Genomic DNA, 19,773 nt, shown 5'->3' on the forward strand with positions numbered 1-19,773 from the left:
CAGATCGCGTACGTACAATCAATCCACTCACCCGTTTCGGTATTTCCTTGAGCTCTTTCCGTTCAGCTAGACCCACCCATCCATTCTCTTGCCGTGGCACTCACCTCAGCCTCTTTCTCAACAAAAACTACACCAAAACAGTCACCCTACCAAAAGAAAATGGCCGAAAAGGCCCCTCGACTCGACAGCACCCTCGCCTCCCTCCTCGACCGCCGACGACAACGAGGCCAATTGCGATCCCTAACCACCGTCCCCCCAGGAACCGTCGACTTCTCCTCCAATGACTATCTCTCTCTCTCTTCCCAACCTGCGGTTCAACAAGCCTTTCTCGCTCGCCTCCAAGATGCCGCTGTCCACCCGCCCGGCAATGGCATCATCACCAACACCACCAACCCAGTTACTAACTCAACCTCCCCCAACCCCCTTTTAAACCCCCCCTCCCTCCTCGGCTCAGGCGGCTCCCGCCTCCTCGACGGTAATTCCCCACGCGCCGAAGCCCTCGAGCACTTCCTAGCCTCCCACCACCGCGCACCCGCGGCGTTGTTGTTCAATTCCGCCATGGACGCCAACGTCGGTCTGTTTGGGTGTGTCCCGCAGCCCGGGGATGCGATTGTGTATGATGAGCTGATTCATGCGAGTGTGCATGATGGGATGAGGGCAAGTCGGGCGGGGAGGAAGGTTGGGTTTGCGCATGGGGTGGTGTGGGAAAGGTTGGAGGTGCGTCAGGGAGGAGGGAGGTCGTTAGAGGGGGTGTTGAGGGATTTGACGCGTGGGGAGGAAGGTGCTGGGTTTCGGTTGGGGGAGAAGAATGTGTTTGTTGCTGTGGAGGGAGTCTACAGTATGGATGGGGATGTGGCGCCGTTGGTTGATGTTGTGGAGTGTGTTGAGCAGGTACTGGATCGTGGCAATGGGTATGTGATTGTCGACGAGGCACACTCGGCGGGTATCTTTGGGGAATGTGGTCGCGGTCTGGTCTGTGAGCTGGGGCTGGAAAACCGAGTTTGGGCGAGGGTGATAGGGTTTGGGAAGGCCATTGGGTGTGCTGGAGGTATACTATTTTCCTGCTTGCTCGTCAAATGTATCCTATCTACTACCCTGAGAAGAAATAATATTAACATAGCCTCTCGCGTCAAACAAGGCATGGTGCTCTGTTCGTCGACCACTCGCGATTACCTCATCAACTACGCCCGCACCCTCATCTACACCACCGCCATGTCATTTCCTTCCCTTGCCAGTATCGAAACGGCCTACGAGTTCCTTGCGGCCGGTCACGCACAGCCCCTCCTCACCCAGCTCAGATCTCTCATCCAAGAAACATACCGACTACTCGTCGCCCTTTGCGTACGGCACCAACCTCCTCCAAGATTACTACGTCTCGGTATTGAACGGCTGCACTCGCCTGTTATCCCTGTTCTTACGTCAAAACCCCGGGACTTGGCGAGGTTTTGTCAGCAAAGAGGGTTCATGGTACGTCCCATTGTTGCGCCGACGGTTCCTAATGGCGAGGAGAGGATTCGGGTGTGTCTTCATGCGAAGAATACCGTTGGTGAGGTTCAGGGACTGGTAACAGCCATTGAAGAGTGGGTGTTGGAGGCCATGAGCACCAAACGGCGTGAAGAAACTGTTACATCACGGAAGACGGGGTCGACCGGTGTCGATATAGTAACGCGACCGAGCAGAGATTCAAAAATGTGAAAAGTCGTGTTCGCCACTGAGCCAAACACTGGCAAACTAATGGCAACATGAATTAGAACAAAATAGAAACACGCTGAGGGGAAGCTATACTTTGAAGATAATATAACAAAAAGCTCACCCCCCGCTCGGGCGGGGGGCTACGAAAATCCCGAAAGATTTTACTAAGCGGTGCGCCCGGGGATCGAACCCGGGGGCATTGGCTTCGTGGTGTACAAGTTGACGCCCACGGCCCCCCCACTGTGCCAGATCGACTTCTGTCGGTTTGGGGAGGCTGTTGGAAGGAACTGCACACAGGCGACTTATAAAGGGGCGGTGGCCGAGGGAACTTGATCATTATACGTTGGAAGCATTATACGCCAGACCATACATAGATAAATTACACCCGCTCACCCCCACATGCTAATTACTGATCTATCCTCATATCTTCCAATTCCCCCCTCACCTTGCGGTATAACTCTTGCGCTTCACGTTCCCTTGTGCTAACAAACGCAACTTCGGCTCGGAGCGCCGCCAGACGCTGCTGGATGGCCTGCTTCTCACTGGCCTCGAGGATACGGAAGCTGGCGAGGGCATGGCGCGCCTTCTCGAGCGCGATGTGGGCTTCACCAATTTTCTTGCGGAGCATCTCGGCGCGGTGTTTATAGCCACCCAGGTGCAGGCCGAGTTTCTTCTCGAGCTTATTGCCCTTTTCGGCCGAGGATAGGAGAGATTCAATCGCTGTCTAGTAAGAATTAGCGTCTGTGGTCATGCTAAATAGAGTAGAGGGGAGCCGAAGGGAAGGGTGTGGAGCTCGTACATCAAGTGTGGCTTTGAGTGTCGCAATTTGGTCCTCCTCGTCGTCATCATCGTAGCAGCCAAGCCCGAGGAGCAACGAGTTGCTATTCTCCTTGTTCCAGACGGCCTCAATTTCGTCCGGCTTCAGCTGATGCTTCATTTCCATAAGCACCTGTAGCTGAGCCTCCGCAAGAGCGGAATCGTCAATCTGCGGTAGGGCAACCGGTTTGCTTGTCGGGGGCGCGCCGGGAAGCGGGTACTTTGTCGCGTCGTATGCCATCAGCAGGGCGGCCTCGCGGGATACGAGTGCTAGCGCCGGGTCTTCAATCTCGGATGCAGCCCGCACAAGCACGTTGTAGTCCACCGTCACCGGTCGAGGAAGGTCTCGTTGCATAACCTGGGTACGCCGCTTCCGTTCAAGGAGCTCAATGGCCTCGCGCACTTCCCGCTCCCTGCGATCGCGTTCCGCAGCATCTTCCTCCAACTGCTCGGCAGTGAGTGGTTCTTGTTGATCGTCGGGTAACTCGAGTTCCCATTCCGTTTCCTTCGGTTTTGGTAGGGTGGCAAGACGTTGCTTGAGTTGGTGGCGAAGAGACAACTCACGCATCTTAGCATCCGCGGGCGTTCCTCCAACCATATCCATATCGTTGTCAGCCGCATTGAGGGCGAAGGTATCGCGAGGTGTCCGCAGTGGCGTTTGTCCAACACGCAGAGGTGTCGCCCCAACTCCATTTGCCCCGGATCGCAAGGGTGTCGCAAGAGGATTTGGAGTTGCGACGACGTGTTTTCTCGGTGCTACTGACTCGAAACCGGTAGATCCCGCGCCCTCGCGCAAAGGCGTGTTTTCCCCGCCTAGCAAGGACGACTGCGTCTCCGTCAAGGCACGAATGTTGCGGATTTCGTTGGCAATGTGGTCTTCCTGGGCTGGCGCACGCGGCGTTCTGATCGGGCCCCCTGTGTGCAGTGCTGAGTAGTTCCCGAGCAGCCCGCGGGTGGCATCGTTTTCGCTGTCACGGGCCATGGCGCTCGCCCGTTCGCCAATCATCCCCATCTTGACGATCTCCTCCAGCTCGCCTTCGTCAACCTGTGGCGCTGGCAGCACCAAAGATTTGCGCTTGCTGCTCTGCTCCGCCTCACGGATCTTCTGCATTTGGCCTGCCTTGAGCGCCGCCTGTGTTGATGCCGAAGGCCCATCTTTCTCGTTCTTCCTCCTCTTGCGGTCGGCATCGCCATCCTCGTCGCCCTTGCGCTTGTTGCCAACCTGTTGTTTCTTGGGGTCAAAGTGAGAGCGTTGGAATTCGTTGCGGGAAATTTCTTCCGTTGTGTCATAGAAACCAGGCACAGCCTTCTTCTCAAAGGGAATGTCGGCGTTGTAGTCCATCTGACCCTTCTTGCGCGTCGTAACCTTGATGTTGATCCCGGCCGTCTTGAGCTCTCGTCGCTTCTGCAAAGCAGCTAAACGGCGGGACTCCTCTTGCTGTCTTTCACGAGCCTTCCGCTTTGCCTTTTTACCCTGTGTATTAGCGAGACGGGCGCGGGCCTCGCTCAGCATCTCCTTCTCGTCCTCGTCGAGATCGATCGTGTCGGGACGGGCGGGCTTCGTCTCGGGATCGGGGTCGACCTCGCCCGGGCGTAGGCGGCGGACATCATCGGCGGATGGAGCTTGGGTCTCGCCACCGTCGGGGCCCATGAGGCCCAGAGAAGACGACTCTCTCTGCTCGGCTTCATCGAGGAGGCGTTGGTATCGCTCGAGGCACTGATTGGCGGTACGCCCGACAATCGGGGCAATGGTACGCCACTGTGTGGGCATCAACTTGGCGAGATGAAGCAACTTCTCGTCCTCCTCCTTGCTCCACTCGATTTTCTTGATGCTGGGGTCGAGCCATTCATTCCATCGGGCCTTGCATTGTTTGGGCGTCTTGCGCGCCAGCAGCGACGAGACGCGTGCCCATTGGTTCAGGCCATACTTGCTGACGGATGCCTTGAGGATCTCATCCTCGATGTTGGTCCACACGCCTCCTTTGACGACGGGCATGGTGATGGCTGGTCGGGTGTGATGTTTGGCGATGAAAATCGTGGCGCGGATGAATCCAAAGTTCTGGGATTTGATTTCGCGCTGCGGCAGGCAGGGTGGGGCCAGTTGGCAACCCTCCACGGGCAGCCGGCGCGTTAAGTGGAACACCGGGGTCATATGGACCCACCTAAGCTTCGTCGGTGCAAGTCGCGTCTCATCGCTGGAGCTTTCCCCAAAAGTTCCGGAACATCAAAGATCACGAAACCTCCATAGAAGGGTGCACATGTTCACCAGGGCGTCGTGAGGGCCGCAACGATTCAAACCGACATTATCCCCGTATAGAAAAAAAAGCCCCGCATTTTATCGCATTGTTTCCAAAGCGGAAAGAGCACAATGGCTTCTGAGGCGAGTTCCCCCCAGCGGGAGCCCACACTATCTACTTTGCCGCCTTCGCTCCCACAGAAACGTGCTCTCGAAGATGATCACAGCCCGGCGGTATCGTCACCCTTAAACCCCGAACCGAAATCGCAAAAATTTCAAGTTCAAATCGAGGATACGCAAGCCATGCCGCGCGAAAAGAGGACCAAGAAGGAAACGCTTAAAAAGCGGGAGTCCAAGGGGGCGGGCGCGGGCGGCGCCGACAGCGCTCGAGCGACCCCCGATCCAAAGCAGAGAGAAGCTCCCGGGGAGATGGCGCCAAACCGATACAAACTTGCGCATCCCAAGCCCACCGATTTTGAGCTCTCAAGAGGACCGGTCTTTGTACCCCACCATGAGGTCCAGGATCCAGAGGGGAAAACGATCGAGTTCGTGGAAACGTCCGACCAGTAAGTGCCCAGGGACTCATGGTTATTAGGCTGTAGTTGCGAGAACGAAGCGCTGATGTTTCTAGTGTTTATAACAAGAAGAGCTTCCACTACACACATTGCATCGCCGACCCCGCTTTCCCTTCCATGTTCTACTACCGCAACACTGAGCCACCACCGTTCGGCGCCCACTTGGCTTTCGAGGATGCCGCGTCGCATATGTTTTTCGACCGGAGTGGGATGCACATTACCTCAGACAAGGGTTTCCGCATGACGCGCGCAAATGTTGCAATACGGGAAGGGCGATGGTACTGGGAGTGCAAAGTCACGCGGGGCATACTCAAGGACCCGCAGGACGGAGACCCCAAGTCCCACGGGCATGTCCGGGTAGGCTTTGCGCGGAGAGAAGCAGCATTGGATGCCCCCGTCGGATTCGACGCATACAGCTATGGTATCAGAGATGCCGCGGGTCAAAAGGTCCACATGTCACGGCCCAAGGACTTCTTCCCACCGGGCGAAGAGATCAAAGAGGGGGATGTGATTGGGATGGAAATTCAGCTGCCCTCGGAGCGGCTCCAGCGCAAGATCGTCCAGGGCCAGTACAACCCAGCCATCGACCTCGCGGATGAGGAACCCGAAGAAGCGCCCGAGGCCCCGAATATCATCCGCGACCGCATCCCGATTCGCTTCAAGGCGCATATCTACTTCGAGAAGATCGACTATCACACCACGAAGGAACTTGAGGATTTGATGAACCCATCGCCGGCAGGCTCAAGTCACAAGACTGAGGCCCCCCATCCAACGCACCCTGTTCCTGCGCTTCGAACGCTACCGAACTCCTGCATTAAGGTCTACAAGAACGGCGTCCTCATGGGCACTCCCTGGACGGATATCCTGGCCTTCCTCCCGCCCGCTTCGAGACAAGCACAGCAGACTGGTGGGCGTGAAGCGCTTGACGACGGAACGTTAGGGTACTACCCGGCGGTCAGTGTATTTCGGGGAGGTGCAGTGGAGGTGAATTTCGGTCCCGATTTTTGGTACCCGCCACCCGCCGAGGATACCGAGATGTTGGATGCAGGCACGGACGGCCCGCCGCAAAAACAGCCAACGCGACTGCGTCCCATCAGTGAGCGATATGATGATCAGATCGTCGAGGATGTTCTTTACGATATCGTGGATGAGGTCGGCTTCTGGATGCAGGATGGCCAGAAAGTTATTGACCAGTCCGCGCGGGATGGGAAAGTTGAGGCCGCAGCGCCTGGGAGGGATGAGATCAAGGAGCTGGTACAGGACGACTGAAGTGAAACAGGAATGAGATCTATTTCCGCTGGGGCTATCGTAAGCGATTCATCATTTGGGGGTATCTCACGTCCGCGGGCTCTCGACCGGCGGTTCAACAACAACTACCGCACTCGACGCTCCTCCTTCAGTTTCAGCCAGTTTGGCCCCATCCCCAGCCTCAATCAGTTTGGCTTCCTCCGGTCCTTCGATCAACTTGGTGGGTCCCTTGACCTCTTCCGTTTCCTCTCCGGCCTCTTCCAGCTCTATTTCCGGGGATTTCGCCCCTGCAGCCGCCAAAGCCTCAGCCGCCTCTTTCTCGATCTTCTCTCGCTCTTCCTTCCCGCGCTTGTGGAAATACCACAGCACAAACAGTAGCAAAAACACTGCTGTGCTCCACAGTACGCTGGTGCCCATGAACGCCGGCCACCTCAACTTCAGCGCATTCACGATCGCTTTCAGCATACTTTTAACAATCGCCGGCGTAAGCACCAAATCTCCTAGATTCTTCGGCACCAAGAACTTGGCTAGCCCCGCAGCATCCGTCCCGCGCTTCAGGCCTTGCGCTTCCGCAGCAGCCGCCAGTAGTTCCGGTGCCAGGGAGCTAGTCATCTTTTTCGGTAGCTGCGTCACCAACTTCTGCATCGAGGACGGCAGCTTTTCGAACCCGCGATTGAGAACATCGTTACGTCCGTCTAGGAGCGAGATCAAGTCGTCGACAGCGGTGGGAGCTCCGCGCATAATGTCTTTTAGCACGACGACGAATTGGCGGAAGAGGGACTGCACCTCAGCCGAGGCGGCTAAAGCCGCAGTTTTGGCTTTGCTGGGGTTTTTGGTTCCGTTGTCTTGCTCTTTGCCGGGCGACTTGGTATCTTTGATTTCCGCGGCGGCGGCATCGCCGTCCGGCGTTACACCTTCCTCGGTAGGTTCAAGACCGAGGCGGGAAAGCATGTGGTTCAGGTCGGCCCATTCGCGATCTGCCTCATCTGGGCTCACGGTCGTCGCAGCGGACGGGACTGCAAGGGTGCTGGACGTAGATGGTTTGCGGTGGAATAGGCGGGAGAAGCGATTGCCCTTTTTCTGAGCAGTGGCAGTGGCGGGAGTACTGCCTCCCTCATCGGCTTTCGGAAGCCGGACTGAATCGCTGTCGGTATCCCAGACTAAGTCGGGAGTCTTGGGACGTGGTGGGAGAGGTGGAGGAGGGCCATCTTCGTCGTCGGCGCCCTCGGCGACGTCGGTGGAGACGAGGCGCTCGAGGAATTTTTCGTCATCGTCATCAAGTAGAGGCACTGACTCACTTTTGCCAGGGGTTGAAGGAGATGTAGAAATCACATTATCCGCGTTTGCGGTCTTCGCTGGTTGCGTCGTATCGGTGGAATTCGGTGAAATTGGTGTGTTTTCAGGTGCCTTCCCCTTCTTTTCCGACTGTTTGTGCTTCTTGAAAAAGGACGCCATCGCAACTGTGGTTTGGTGAGAGGTAAGAAGGGTGGTTGGCGCAACTTGAGGCGGGGGAGGATTTCAGGGAGCTCAGCTCTCCCGCCCCCTGCTCCAACTTGATGCCAAGATACCATGCACCGCCACAATTCCGTGCGCCACAATGATGTCACGGAACTGCGACTCAAAGCCTTATTGTGGCTAGTGCAATCACTAGCCGGGTATCCTCGTGGACACTATCTTCATATTCCCAACGCCATCCTGCGCTCCCACGGGTTTCTTAATCTTCCTCCTCGTCAGTCTCGTTGGGCTCGGCGACGGCCTGGCTTCGCCTCCCACCCCTCCTCCCAGCGCGCGATCTCTGATACCCAACCCGCGAGGTGACTGCCCGCTCCCCTATAAAGTGATTCCCTGTCCAGCCCGTCCCACACTTGGGACACTTTCGTTCCCCATCTGCCCGGCTCCCCTGCATGCGCCAAAATGCGTCCTCGCAAAAGTCGTGCAGTCGCACCAGACAATCGGGTTCGTCGCACCGCTGGCCGTCCGTGACGATCTCTTTACATGCTTCACAGAACTTGATGCACTGCCACTCCGGGCCATCCCCGTTATCTGCTTCGGTCTCGTTGTCGTTGTAGGTGGCCATCAGCCAGGACCAGAGCTCGATCAGCGCTCTTTCTGTCAAACGGTAGAAGCCTGCCTCCGACTTGTTCAACCAGCCCTCCGCGACAAGGCTGGACAGGAGGGAGAGCACTTCGGAGTGTTTGAGCCCTCGAGAAGCTGCCGTGGAAGTCGGTGCGCCGTTTTCACTACCACTATTTTCCGCGGCCTCATCTCCATTGATATTACTCTGCCGCCGCCCCGCCGGACGTGAAACCCGCAATGCCTGGCCCTCATCTACCGCCATGACTTCCATACGGGGGGTATTGTATTCCTCAAACATTGCGTCGAGCAGGCGCTTGATGTAGGCAACCTCTTCCGGGGTGCGCGTTGTCCCCAGCTGGGTGGCCGGGTCGCTGTGGGCGTTGGTGAAGGCCCAGATGCGCTGGCCTCGGCGATCGGTTTGGTCGCGCATGTTTCGAATATCGTAGTCGAGCGGTTCGATGGCGTCGCGCGCGGAATGGATGAAGTTTTCGAAGTCGGTCATTGTGATTGTGTCGGGGGAAACGGGGTCGTTGGGATCGCGGTTTTCGAGGGCTGTCTTGATGCCGGCGAGGACTTTTTGCGCTTCTGGGAAGGTCAATGTGCCCCGCGCCATGAAGGCCTGGATAAATGCGCGATTGGCATCGTTGTAGCCCGCGGGAAGCGGGGGTTCCCATTCGCGGCTCATGGCAGGAGGTACGTGTGTTCGTTTGTGTGTTGGGACCGTTCACTCCGTTGTCTCGAAAAAGATGGCGGCTGGTTACGGTTGTATGGGTGGTGGGAATAGCAGACAAGAATTGGTGAACGACGCGCCGGCACTGAAATTTGGCGTCGCGGTGCTGCCCCGCTGTCGCCAGCTGCAGACCCCTGCAAACATGGTATCCAACAAGCAAGCAACATCACGACAGCTTGAGCCGCACTCCCATGAGCCGGAAACAAGATGAGCGTCGACCACCACCGTAATCTTCTATCTTACTCTCGTCTTTAATAACAAAAAAGAAAAAACAACACCTTTGGCATTACTCCATGGTAAGCGCTCTCAGTCGACATCTCCGTGCACGGCCACCAGGGACATTCCATTCTCCGAAAGAGTGGGGTCCGATGCTCTTGTCAGCCAATGGGCAAACCGACTATCGCTCGATGTGGAAAGTGGGTACAATTTGCGCTCTGAGCGCAAGCTCCGGAGGAAAGAAGGAGAGTTGCGAGCGGTGCGATATTATATCTTACTAAATCTCAGAGCGGAGTTTGTCTACAAAAAAAAAAGTTCTCATCCCACGACGACCAAGCTTTCGCATCCTTCAACCGAACACAAACCTGACCAGCCCCTGCATTGCGACCATGAGCAACTTTGCTCAAGCTCAGCGACGGCCGGCACAGCAGCTTTTCGTCTGTGATCCTGTGGACGGAATGAGGTAAGGTGCACTGTGCCATTGGGCGATCATTCCCCTACCTTGTCAAGCTTGTCTCTCTGTTGAGCTCTCGAAGCAGGGAAGACGGCATGCCTGTGTGGTACGAAGTACCACCTTGCTGCTGCACCCAACAGAAACAAGAACCGAATGGCGCGCACCCGAAAGCGGAGCTCAGGATGAGCCCCTCGCAACTTCGTACAACGTGGAAGCTCGCTTCTCCAAAATGGGCCATCCGATCGCCTCGATTTCATACTGTTAAACGTAGGTGCATTTCTGTTCATGTTTGCCAATACTTTTTTTTCTTTTTAGCAAACCTTGTTGACTTGAAAATTATGTTATTCTGTAAGAATCAAGCTGATCTAAAGGTAGTGAGTCGTGGAGGTGTTCAACATCACCACGAGCTGAGACATCCCCACAATGATCAGCGTCGCTATTGGGAACCTACATCTCCGGCCACCCGGGTTCCTATTGCTGAAAACCCGTGCCCCTGCCGGCTGAGACTTGAAATGCACGCAGTGCGGTCCACGAACAAGTTTACATGTATCCATGACATAACGTCAACCCCCCCATGCAGTCAATCATCGGTGAGCTGTACGTACAGTAGTACTGGGTGACACCAACAACTAGGCTGCAGATTCTGTACTACGACCGGCCAGTCCAGGCCGTTACCGAAGCGGGGCATCGAGGGATCGTTCGGCAGGCGGGATCGTGGATGGGGCCGAGCCGTCGAACACCGTGACGCTTAGCCAGCTGAGATCGCGTTGGGCATGGATCGTCCGCAGTGCCCAGCTGGCACAGCAAAATCACGAATGATTTTCCAAGTTCTTCACGCCATGCAGCTTTGGCGAGGTTGGGATGCAGAACTACAACAAAATTCGGAGTTTTTGCTTGTACCAAGCGGCGTGTTGGCCAGGGTGGCTGGGAATGGCAATGGGACCTGGGGAGACGTATATAAAGTGGCTTCAAGACCAACTTAGTGCCTGGTAGTGTATCCCACAGCTACCTCAGCCACTCTCTTCTCTCCGTGAAAGCCAAGGACGGTCTGCAGCCCAGATTTCAAGATGCATTTCTCTCCATCCTTACTGTTGGGCACACTCGCTGGGTTGGCCAGCGGCGCGGCCATCCCTCCCGCGCCCGTCACCAACTACGATGCCATCGTCATTGGCGGTGGTCCGGCTGGGTTAGCTGCCACGAGCGGGCTGGCTCGCGTCCGCCGAAATGTCCTTCTTATCGACTCGGGCGTGTACCGCAACGGCCCGACCAGGCATATGCACGATGTACTCGGGTTTGACGGTAATTACAGCTGCCCTTTTTTTGCCCTTCAACGAAAGGCTTTCAATGCCAAGCCGAAACTCATCTCTAACTAAACCACTACTTCTAGGGGTTACACCTGCGTACTTCCGCTATGCTGCACGCCAACAACTCTCCCACTACTCCACCGTCGCTATGGTCAATGGCACCGTGGTCAAGATCACCCCCGGCGATGAGCAAAACTCCTTCTTCACTGTCACCACTGTCCCTGCTCCCGGCGTCCCCGCCACCAATGCGACAGCGCGCAAGATCATCCTAGCCACCGGTCTGCGCGACATTCTCCCCGAAACCCCAGGCATCGCGGAGAACTGGGGCAAGGGCATCTTCTGGTGCCCGTGGTGCGATGGCCACGAGCACGCGGACCAGTCGCTGGGTCTGCTCGGCAGCCTGGACAATGTGCCCGCGGCGGTGCGGGAGATGTCGACGCTTAACAACGACATCATCGCACTGGTGAACGGGACCGACACGCCCGAGTACCGCGCAATCACGGATGGCAAGTTGAAGAACTGGGAGAAATATCTCGAGATCCACAAGGTGCCGGTCGACAACCGGACCATCACTGCGATCACGCGCCTCCAGGACGGCGGGGACGCCCACGCCGATCCCAGCCTGCCGAGTGTGCCGGAGAAGGATTTGTTCCAGGTGGATTTCTCGGAGGGCGACTCAATCCGGAGGGCCGCGTTCCTGGCAGCGTTCCCGTCGGAGCAGACGTCCAAGGTCGGCGAGGAGTTAGGCGTGCAGCTGTGGGGTGGTCGGTTGGCGGTCGACCCGAACAATGGTTTAATTACCAACGTGCCCGGTGTGTATGCCGTTGGGGATGCCAACTCGGATAACACGACGAACGTGCCGCACGCACTGTTCAGTGGGAAGCGGACGGCGGTGTTCTTGCATGGTGAGTTTTGACATCCCCTCTTATTGCAACCTAAGTGTCTTCTCTCATTCATGATGCTAACTCCCCATACAGTCAAGATCGGACGTGAGGACGGGGACAGGGAGTTGGCCGAGGCCGGCGTTTCCAAGAGAGATGCCGAGCATGTTGCCCGCTCGCTATGGGATACGGTCAATGGTGCGCCTGGTGAGCCTCTGTACGCTGGTAAATTTGACCAGTAAACGCAAACTGGAACCAAAAAGAGATCGGTGGTTCCGACCCTTTAATTGCCAAGGCTGTTGTACATACTACGTATTTGTCTGGTCTTAATAACAGGGTCTCTCCAATACGCTCCGGTTGTTTCTTTTTTGATTCTATCTTCCAGTCTGCTGGGTCATGACAACATGCCGTGTCCAAATTGCGGAGCTTGTTGCTTTGAATCGCCCGGGGGCACGCTTCTAGATTCTTCGCTACCGTGTCTGTCCGACTCCGGCAAAAAGGGGTGAAATGAATTCAAAGAGGCCACCCCGCAAACACAAGAACCGCGCTGAGCATCCTTAATTTCTGCTGTTGTCAGCATCACCCTGCAAAATAAACAATTTGTGGGAGGTCCTACGTTCAGGATTGGACTCGGGCCGCCGTGCTTAAAGTAACACACGCAGGTTTCTTACCTATGTTTAGCAACGTAGGATGACCGAGATCCGCAGTGCGACGCTTTTATAGGAGCGGTAATAACGTTCCATTTGGTGCCGCTAGCTGTTGGCCTAGCCGTCCCAATAGGGCAATTATAATACACTATGTTAAGATGAACTTTGAAAGTCTGGGCGCCTTATGCTGTTGAGGTTTCCGGGCTCGGATGAAAAAGCCATTCCATTACGGTGTCCAAGCATACATTAAGACCCGCCCTGTCATGCGGTAATTATGTAGGTCAGACGGTCTGTCTAGGGGTCCCTTTCCCAGTCAACACGACACGAGGTTTTCGCATCACGGTTAATTGCGCCTGTCGGTGAACCCCGGATTTGCCAAAAGACGCAGAGACGATAAACAAGATCCCCCATGTGCATCGAGGCCAGACCCAAGAACCCAGGTACGGGGTTTGACCCAGGGGTTAAAAATAGTCCATCTTGAAATTGACATCATATCAAAACCCGCTCAAGGGCCTCAATCGACGGTGTTTACATCCCGAACTTCCAAACTGATCGTAAAAGCAATCAACTTTGGCGTCTTGTAGAACCTCGGACCTAGTAGAATCCACCAAGGGGCTGGGGCCAGATATCGCCAAGAGCCTCGCTCCAAGGGCGACGATGTCGCAGAAATAGAACGACCAAGTCTATAAAACCCACTCGATTCCCGTTACTTTGACGGTCAACTCCCATCAGCATCAGTCTCATCATTCCCAGGCACTTAGACATTGACAACCCTTACTACTCCACAAAATCTTCCATCATGCAGCTCACCAGCCTCCTCGCTCTCCTTCCCCTGGCCGCGGCCGCCCCCTCGGAGCCCATCTCTGCCCGTGGCCTGACTGTCCCCACCGACGCCGTGCCCTCTGAGGTCCGCGTCCTCGGCATCTCGCTCCTGGGCTCCGGTTGCCCGGCCAACACCGCCGATGTCCAGATCGACGCCACCAAGACTCTCTTGGAGGTCACCTTCTCCGAGTACATCATCCAGACCGGCCCGGACACCAAGGCGGCCGATTGGCGCAAGAACTGCAAGCTGACGCTCAACCTTGAGTTTGATGAGGGCTTCTCGTACGTCTAGTCTCTCTGTTTCAATGTTTCGTTTCACACCCGGACTAACAATACTTCAGCTTCTCCACCCTCGCGACCGACATGAGCGGTTTCGCCCAGATCCCAGCCGGCTCCAAGGGTCTCTGCACCAACACCTTTGACTTCACCGGCATCCAGGGCCAGTCGTACTACTCCATTGCACTTCCTGGCGAGCGTGAGGGCCCCTTCACCCTCAGTGCGGACCCGGATGTTGTCTCGTGGTCGCCCTGCGGTGGCACCTCGGCCATCATGAACATGAACACCCAGTGCAACATCTCGCCGACCAAGGAAGCTGCTCTTATTGCTGTATGTCTCCCGGAATTTTGTTATATGCCCAAAATTATGCGATGGCTAACAGTGGTGACAACAACAGGTTGATCGTATCAGTGGCAAAATCACCGTCAACGTGGCTCTCGCTTGGCGCCAATGCTAGGGGTTGCAAGCTTAGGCAATCTCTAGGCTGGGAAAAGGGATGTGTTGATGTAGTGTTTATTATTCCCTCCGAATTCGATCCCGGTTTCTACTCTTATTCCCATCTGCCCCAATGCAAGTGTGCAACCATCATGAACGCCATCCCGATGCACCCCGCAAAACGCAAAGCTACCCTCACAGCCTTCCTCTTTTTCTTTTCCCGTTTTTCCGCTGGCTTCAGATCTCGAGAACCCTAGTCCCGAGATTCAAATCCCAACTTGCCGTTCCACCCGCCCGCTCAGTCTAGATCCATCAAACTCCCCGATTTTTAGATGCCATAGATGAAACAAAGTCAGCAGGGTCCGCTCGCTTAGCCGGGCCCAGACTCCAGACCGATCGCAGATTTCAGGGTAGCCAATTGTAGATTGCCGACCGTGATTAAACTTATTAACCGTCGTCCCGCATTGTCGTGTTAACACATGGTAAGTTTTCCCTGGCTTTTACCGTAGTCTTGCGGTTAAGTTGCATGGTCCCGATTCCCCTGGTAAAATGATGACAGGCTGGTCCAAATCATGGGGCAGTCGGGAAGGGTTTGGATTCAGGAAACGTGGAATGTGGGACATTTACTATCTTTCAAGAATAATGATCCAAAGGACCTCTTTCACACTACCTATGTATTACATACGCTAGTAAACCAAAGTTTTGTTGTTCACAACCAACGGAATTATTTACGAAGCGCATTGCCCCTTATGCTTCGTATGTTGGACATGTTCATCATCGTACGCCGAATCCCAGCGGATTATGTGTCTCAAAGACATTGCGAGAGCAATTCAAATTTCTGTAGCTCGAATACCCATTCGGAATGAAATCGAACCGTTGGTCCTCCCTCACTGGCCCATCCCAGTCCTCACAGCAAACCATAATTAAATGAATCATCAACGGCGTCCAGTCACAGCCCCAAGATCCGGGTCTGATTATGATGCCAACATGCCAATAGGCTCTCTGGGTAACGTTTCCTAAGTCCTAACCAACTCGAAAACAGTCTTTGAAAAGTCAAAACTCGAAACGACGCACCAGGTGTCTCTCAGCGTGGACTATGAATATAGTTTGAGACCGCCAGTAGCTCACCGCATGGAACTCCATATGCCATCCCGTCTCGGACTATAGCCTCCTGCGTGCCTAACACCAAGGAAACAGTTGTTAACCAAAGAACACTGGTTAATTAGGAGTCGAACATGAACGGATGAGTCCTCCGAAAGATGAAAACGATCTATAAGACATCGACTGCGTACCTCCGAAAACCTTAGTTTCTACCTTCGGCTTTTCGTTGGGAAATCAACCAACACCAAATTTTGCGAAAAATGAAAACCAAGTTGGGCTTGTTTCTGAAATTATTTGGCGACACAGATCCCATAAAAATATCGTAAACAAGGAATTCAAAACTGCGCCGTGCCCCTTCGCACTTGACAGGCTAGGTAAGAGAACCCCAGAACCCCAGCCCCGCCGTTCTATCAAACAACGGTTGTTCGAAAAAGATGTCGTAAGATTGTAGAATTTAACGCCGCTCAACCGGGTTCGACGCCCCGGCTAGCCCGCCTCCCGCAAGTGCCCGATTGGAGCCTATGAGGTTGTGGTATGATACGAATGAGTGTATTAATGTTGAACCCTTTAACAAATGAGGTTTCGGGTAGCATTTAAACCCCGCGACCTAAATTGGTTAGGAACAGGGGTTGCTAAAAAGACTTTAAGGTTAAAAAAAGAAGGAGAGTAAGAAAAGCCCTAACGCGACGTTAAGCATTCCCCTTTTAGTAAAAACGCGTGTTTGAAGATACGGGATGTTGACGAGGAAAAAGACAACCAAGTAACGACCTGGGTATTGAAAGGTATCATTTCCATTGAATGAGTGGTTGGCGTTTATGGTCGCCTAATTCTATTGGACGACTAATCCATAACTTACGACAGTACCCCCTTACAGCTTTTCGACTGGAGAACGTTCGTATTCCATGATTGATATGTGATAAGCCGCCTTCCCGGCTCAGATTCCTCACGAGGGTTATTTGCGGCCCCTGAGAGGCCAGAACATGGTTGAAATGCAGGCCGCCCTTGCAGGGCGGTGGACCGCTGACGTTGGGGATCTCATACCCCACCATTGCCCCTCTGCCCCTTCCCTGCGACCCCCCTATACCAACATGTTTAAGCTCCCCCAATCCTCCGGTTCATGGCTCAAGCTTTTCTAGAATTCTCCAGTTCACATTTGGACCGTTTTTTTTTGTATACCACATCCATAGACATGGCTGATATCGACCTCCAAGCGGTCCACGACACGCTTGTGTCCGTCGCCTTTGAGGCGGGGCGCATGATCCTAGCTGCGAACCCGAGCAAGATCTCAACCGACACTAAGCTGAATGGTACTACATCATCCCAAGCATATCCCCAATTCCCCTTTTACGACCGACTACCCCGTATCCCATATCCCATATCCCATGCTCTCAACTAACTGAACTTTCTCCCCCCGCACCAGCCGTCGATATCGTAACCGAAACCGACCAGGCCGTCGAGCGCATGGTAACGGCCCGCCTGCGCGAAGCCCACCCGACATTCGCCTTCGTCGGCGAAGAAACCTACCAGCCCGGCGTGACCCGCGTGACCGACGCGCCAACCTTCATCGTCGACCCGATCGACGGCACCACCAACTTCGTGCACTCCTTCCCCAACGCCTGCATCTCCCTGGGTGTGGCTGTGGGCCGCCGTTCCGTGGTCGGGGTCGTGTACAACCCGTTCCAGGACCTGTTGTATACGGGTATCAAGGGCAAGGGGAGTTATATGCAGCGGAATGCATCGTTAGAAGAAGGGAAAGGGCTCGGGGAGAAGGTGAGGCTGCCGCTGGGAGGGGAGAATCCGACGGCGTTGGGGGATTTGAGCTCGGCGCTTGTCTCAATAGAATGGGGTAGCCAGCGGGACGGGGAGAACTTTGATGTGAAGGTCAAGGCGTTCCAGAAGCTGGCTGCGTCGAAGGAGAGTGGCGGTGGAATGGTTGGTGGGTTGCGGTCCCTGGGCAGCGCTGCCCTGAATCTGTGCGCCTGTGCAGCGGGGCAGTTGGATCTTTATTGGGAGGGTGGATGTTATGCGTGGGATGTTGCCGCGGGGTGGTGCATTTTGAACGAGGCGGGTGGGATCATGGTTAGTGGTAACCCAGGCGCGTGGGAGACGGAGCTCGACTCGCGGGTGTATCTGGCTGTGAGGGGTGCCAGTGGCGGGCAGAAAGAGCTCGTTGAGGAGTTTTGGAATATCATTGGAGACGGGAAGATGGACTACAAGCATTAGCTTTAGCGGTGCGATACTTGGGATTGGATACCGCTTTACTATGTAGAAGCACTTAGATGACGGAATGACGTCGATGTGCCTCAACCACGATAGGATGAACGGCCAATGGGCGGTCTCCTGATGTTATAGAAATTTCGGGCACATCACCCCTCTTTCTTATCTCGCCTACTCGTTCGTGACGAAGGCGTGGCCCGTACGCAGTGTTACGGTGTCCGCTAACCACACGGTAAGGAGCAGGTTAGGTGCGTGGTATGAGCCTCGTAACCTGGACACCATGTCTTGAGAAGTCTCACAAGTGGCGGTGGCCAAACAGTGCCAGGTCGGGGGACAGGGTGGGGAAAGCTTAGTGTAGAAACAGAGCCATATTTTCGCATCCATACATTCCAAGTACCGGGACGGTAGATACCAGGATAAAGAATCTCGTCTCTTGAGTACCAACAAAACCAGCCACATCCTTAATACCTGGGCGGCCCCAGTAGGATTTGGGAGCAAACACCTTTCAACGAGTGTCAACACGCTGACATAAGGAAACCCATGCCGTTTTAATTGGTGGTTTTGTGCAGCCGTTGTTCTCTCGCGTGACACCGGAGGAGGTTACCGGATGGCGTGATCAGGTCCAACCATATCTGGGCGAAAGCCACCAATCCTTGGTCAAACCAATCCATGCAGGCGGTCCTGCAGATAGAAACAGTCTCAGGGACAAGAAACCCCAAACCGCTGAGATGCGATTGGACCTGAAGAACCGGCGACATGGATGAGACTGGCCAAATTTACGAGAGGAAGCAACGAAAGATATTGGTGGCTTTGCTAAAGAGGCGATGCTTCCCCAGATCCCAAAGATCTTTTTACCTGCCGTGGGAGCTCTGATCATTGGACGTCAGAGCCCGGGTGAAGCACCCGGGAATGAAACAGACAAGCCAGTACGTGCTCTTTGCCCAATGCCTAGCCACTTCTTAACCATGCACAGTGTGGCAATTGAAGGGTGTCAGCCGAGGGCTTTTCAGGCTTGCCGCTGAGGATGAAGAGGTAGGGAGAGCAAACACACAAGACCCGGCTAAACCGAACCCATGAAAGAGGGGCGCCGTGCAGTGCATATGCAGCGAGACACCCATCCTAGCCGAGCCGCAAAGGCAGCCTGAAGAGTATTCGCCCGAGTCAGTCCTCCAGACGGGTTGCTGCAGAAATCGTTATCTGCATGGAAACATGGGACCGAATGCCTTGGCTGGGTCGAGTCCTCAGTCCGAACTTGAAGAACCAGTCGTTATCATGGGGTAGTAATCCCGAAAGTGGCTCGTCTGCAGGTTACATCGTGGCCTGCTAGTGTCGCAAGACGAACGCATTGGAAATGTAAAGATCAAGTGAACACAACAGGAGGTTGGCTAATGATCGGATCGGGGATCGAGAGTCGGGTTATCGATTGCAGTTTTCCAATGGCCTAGGCGGAGGACGCTTTGGGGACTTGCCAAGAAGTTTGGGATGGAGCAGATGGAGTCAGGCTCAGAGAGGACTTTTCGGTCTTTCTGAGCGAGCACGAGGAAAGAAAAATTCATCCAAAACATACAGATCCCCACCAAGGCAACTAACTGGGTGGGATAACCAACCAGCCTGCAGCTCACCGCTCGCTCCCGGCATCGGCTGGCGACAGGCAACGATGCTGCTGGTGCACAAGAACCAGGCCGCTGATCTTCCGGCACAGCATGGCTGGCGCATGGCAGGTCGGAGAGAAACATCGAAGGTCGTCGAGACATCTCGAACCGAGAAACGCGCTGCCTCCGCTGTGCGCCTGGCTGACCGTGGTGAAGGAGGAAAATGTGACGGTGGCCGACCAATCCGAATGTTTCCATGACTTGATAAAAAATGCAGAGTTGCAGATATCGGAACAAAGACCGGGAGAGAGCTTTCCCCACAAAATTCTTTTGTTTTGCGCTAGCACCGTTGCAAGCGCAAGGAGCCCCTGTCACTGCAAAATCCGTTCATGTCCGGATCCCTGCTGACATGCCCGGCTCCAACTCGGCTGCTGCACCACAGTGCCTTCCGTCGT

At 55.0% G+C, this 19,773-nt stretch overlaps 8 protein-coding genes across 8 annotated transcripts; 5 read left to right on the forward strand and 3 right to left on the reverse strand.

The window, feature by feature from the left end:
* Positions 1-159: 159 nt before the first annotated feature.
* On the forward strand, positions 160-1,695 carry C8A04DRAFT_13247 (pyridoxal phosphate-dependent transferase; the record flags this gene model as incomplete). Its single annotated transcript, XM_062777638.1, has 2 exons — positions 160-1,048; positions 1,139-1,695. 2 exons carry the CDS (start codon positions 160-162, stop codon positions 1,693-1,695), a joined length of 1,446 nt encoding a protein of 481 aa, XP_062635767.1.
* A 403-nt stretch (positions 1,696-2,098) lies between these two features.
* Positions 2,099-4,504, reverse strand: C8A04DRAFT_38343 (pre-mRNA splicing factor component-domain-containing protein; the record flags this gene model as incomplete). Its single annotated transcript, XM_062784206.1, has 2 exons — positions 2,099-2,416; positions 2,492-4,504. The coding sequence occupies 2 exons, from the start codon at positions 4,502-4,504 to the stop codon at positions 2,099-2,101; spliced, it is 2,331 nt and encodes a 776-aa protein (XP_062635768.1).
* Positions 4,505-4,876: 372 nt separating this feature from the next.
* On the forward strand, positions 4,877-6,588 carry C8A04DRAFT_38344 (uncharacterized protein; the record flags this gene model as incomplete). Its single annotated transcript, XM_062784207.1, has 2 exons — positions 4,877-5,310; positions 5,376-6,588. 2 exons carry the CDS (start codon positions 4,877-4,879, stop codon positions 6,586-6,588), a joined length of 1,647 nt encoding a protein of 548 aa, XP_062635769.1.
* A 66-nt stretch (positions 6,589-6,654) lies between these two features.
* On the reverse strand, positions 6,655-8,022 carry C8A04DRAFT_13308 (uncharacterized protein; the record flags this gene model as incomplete). The annotated part of the gene is made up of 1 exon (XM_062777662.1): positions 6,655-8,022. One exon carries the CDS (start codon positions 8,020-8,022, stop codon positions 6,655-6,657), a length of 1,368 nt encoding a protein of 455 aa, XP_062635770.1.
* A 259-nt stretch (positions 8,023-8,281) lies between these two features.
* Positions 8,282-9,328, reverse strand: C8A04DRAFT_13269 (Nse1 non-SMC component of SMC5-6 complex-domain-containing protein; the record flags this gene model as incomplete). The annotated part of the gene is made up of 1 exon (XM_062777645.1): positions 8,282-9,328. The coding sequence occupies one exon, from the start codon at positions 9,326-9,328 to the stop codon at positions 8,282-8,284; it is 1,047 nt and encodes a 348-aa protein (XP_062635771.1).
* A 1,782-nt stretch (positions 9,329-11,110) lies between these two features.
* C8A04DRAFT_38347 (thioredoxin reductase) lies at positions 11,111-12,470 on the forward strand (the record flags this gene model as incomplete). Its single annotated transcript, XM_062784208.1, has 3 exons — positions 11,111-11,342; positions 11,431-12,252; positions 12,325-12,470. 3 exons carry the CDS (start codon positions 11,111-11,113, stop codon positions 12,468-12,470), a joined length of 1,200 nt encoding a protein of 399 aa, XP_062635772.1.
* A 1,204-nt stretch (positions 12,471-13,674) lies between these two features.
* On the forward strand, positions 13,675-14,430 carry C8A04DRAFT_13298 (uncharacterized protein; the record flags this gene model as incomplete). Its single annotated transcript, XM_062777659.1, has 3 exons — positions 13,675-13,979; positions 14,039-14,303; positions 14,371-14,430. The coding sequence occupies 3 exons, from the start codon at positions 13,675-13,677 to the stop codon at positions 14,428-14,430; spliced, it is 630 nt and encodes a 209-aa protein (XP_062635773.1).
* A 2,268-nt stretch (positions 14,431-16,698) lies between these two features.
* On the forward strand, positions 16,699-17,732 carry C8A04DRAFT_13274 (uncharacterized protein; the record flags this gene model as incomplete). The annotated part of the gene is made up of 2 exons (XM_062777647.1): positions 16,699-16,816; positions 16,930-17,732. 2 exons carry the CDS (start codon positions 16,699-16,701, stop codon positions 17,730-17,732), a joined length of 921 nt encoding a protein of 306 aa, XP_062635774.1.
* Between the last annotated feature and the right edge of the window lie 2,041 nt (positions 17,733-19,773).

This window comes from Dichotomopilus funicola (assembly GCF_033296635.1).
Source record: "Dichotomopilus funicola strain CBS 141.50 unplaced genomic scaffold C8A04scaffold_45, whole genome shotgun sequence".
Classification (NCBI taxonomy): domain Eukaryota; kingdom Fungi; phylum Ascomycota; class Sordariomycetes; order Sordariales; family Chaetomiaceae; genus Dichotomopilus; species Dichotomopilus funicola.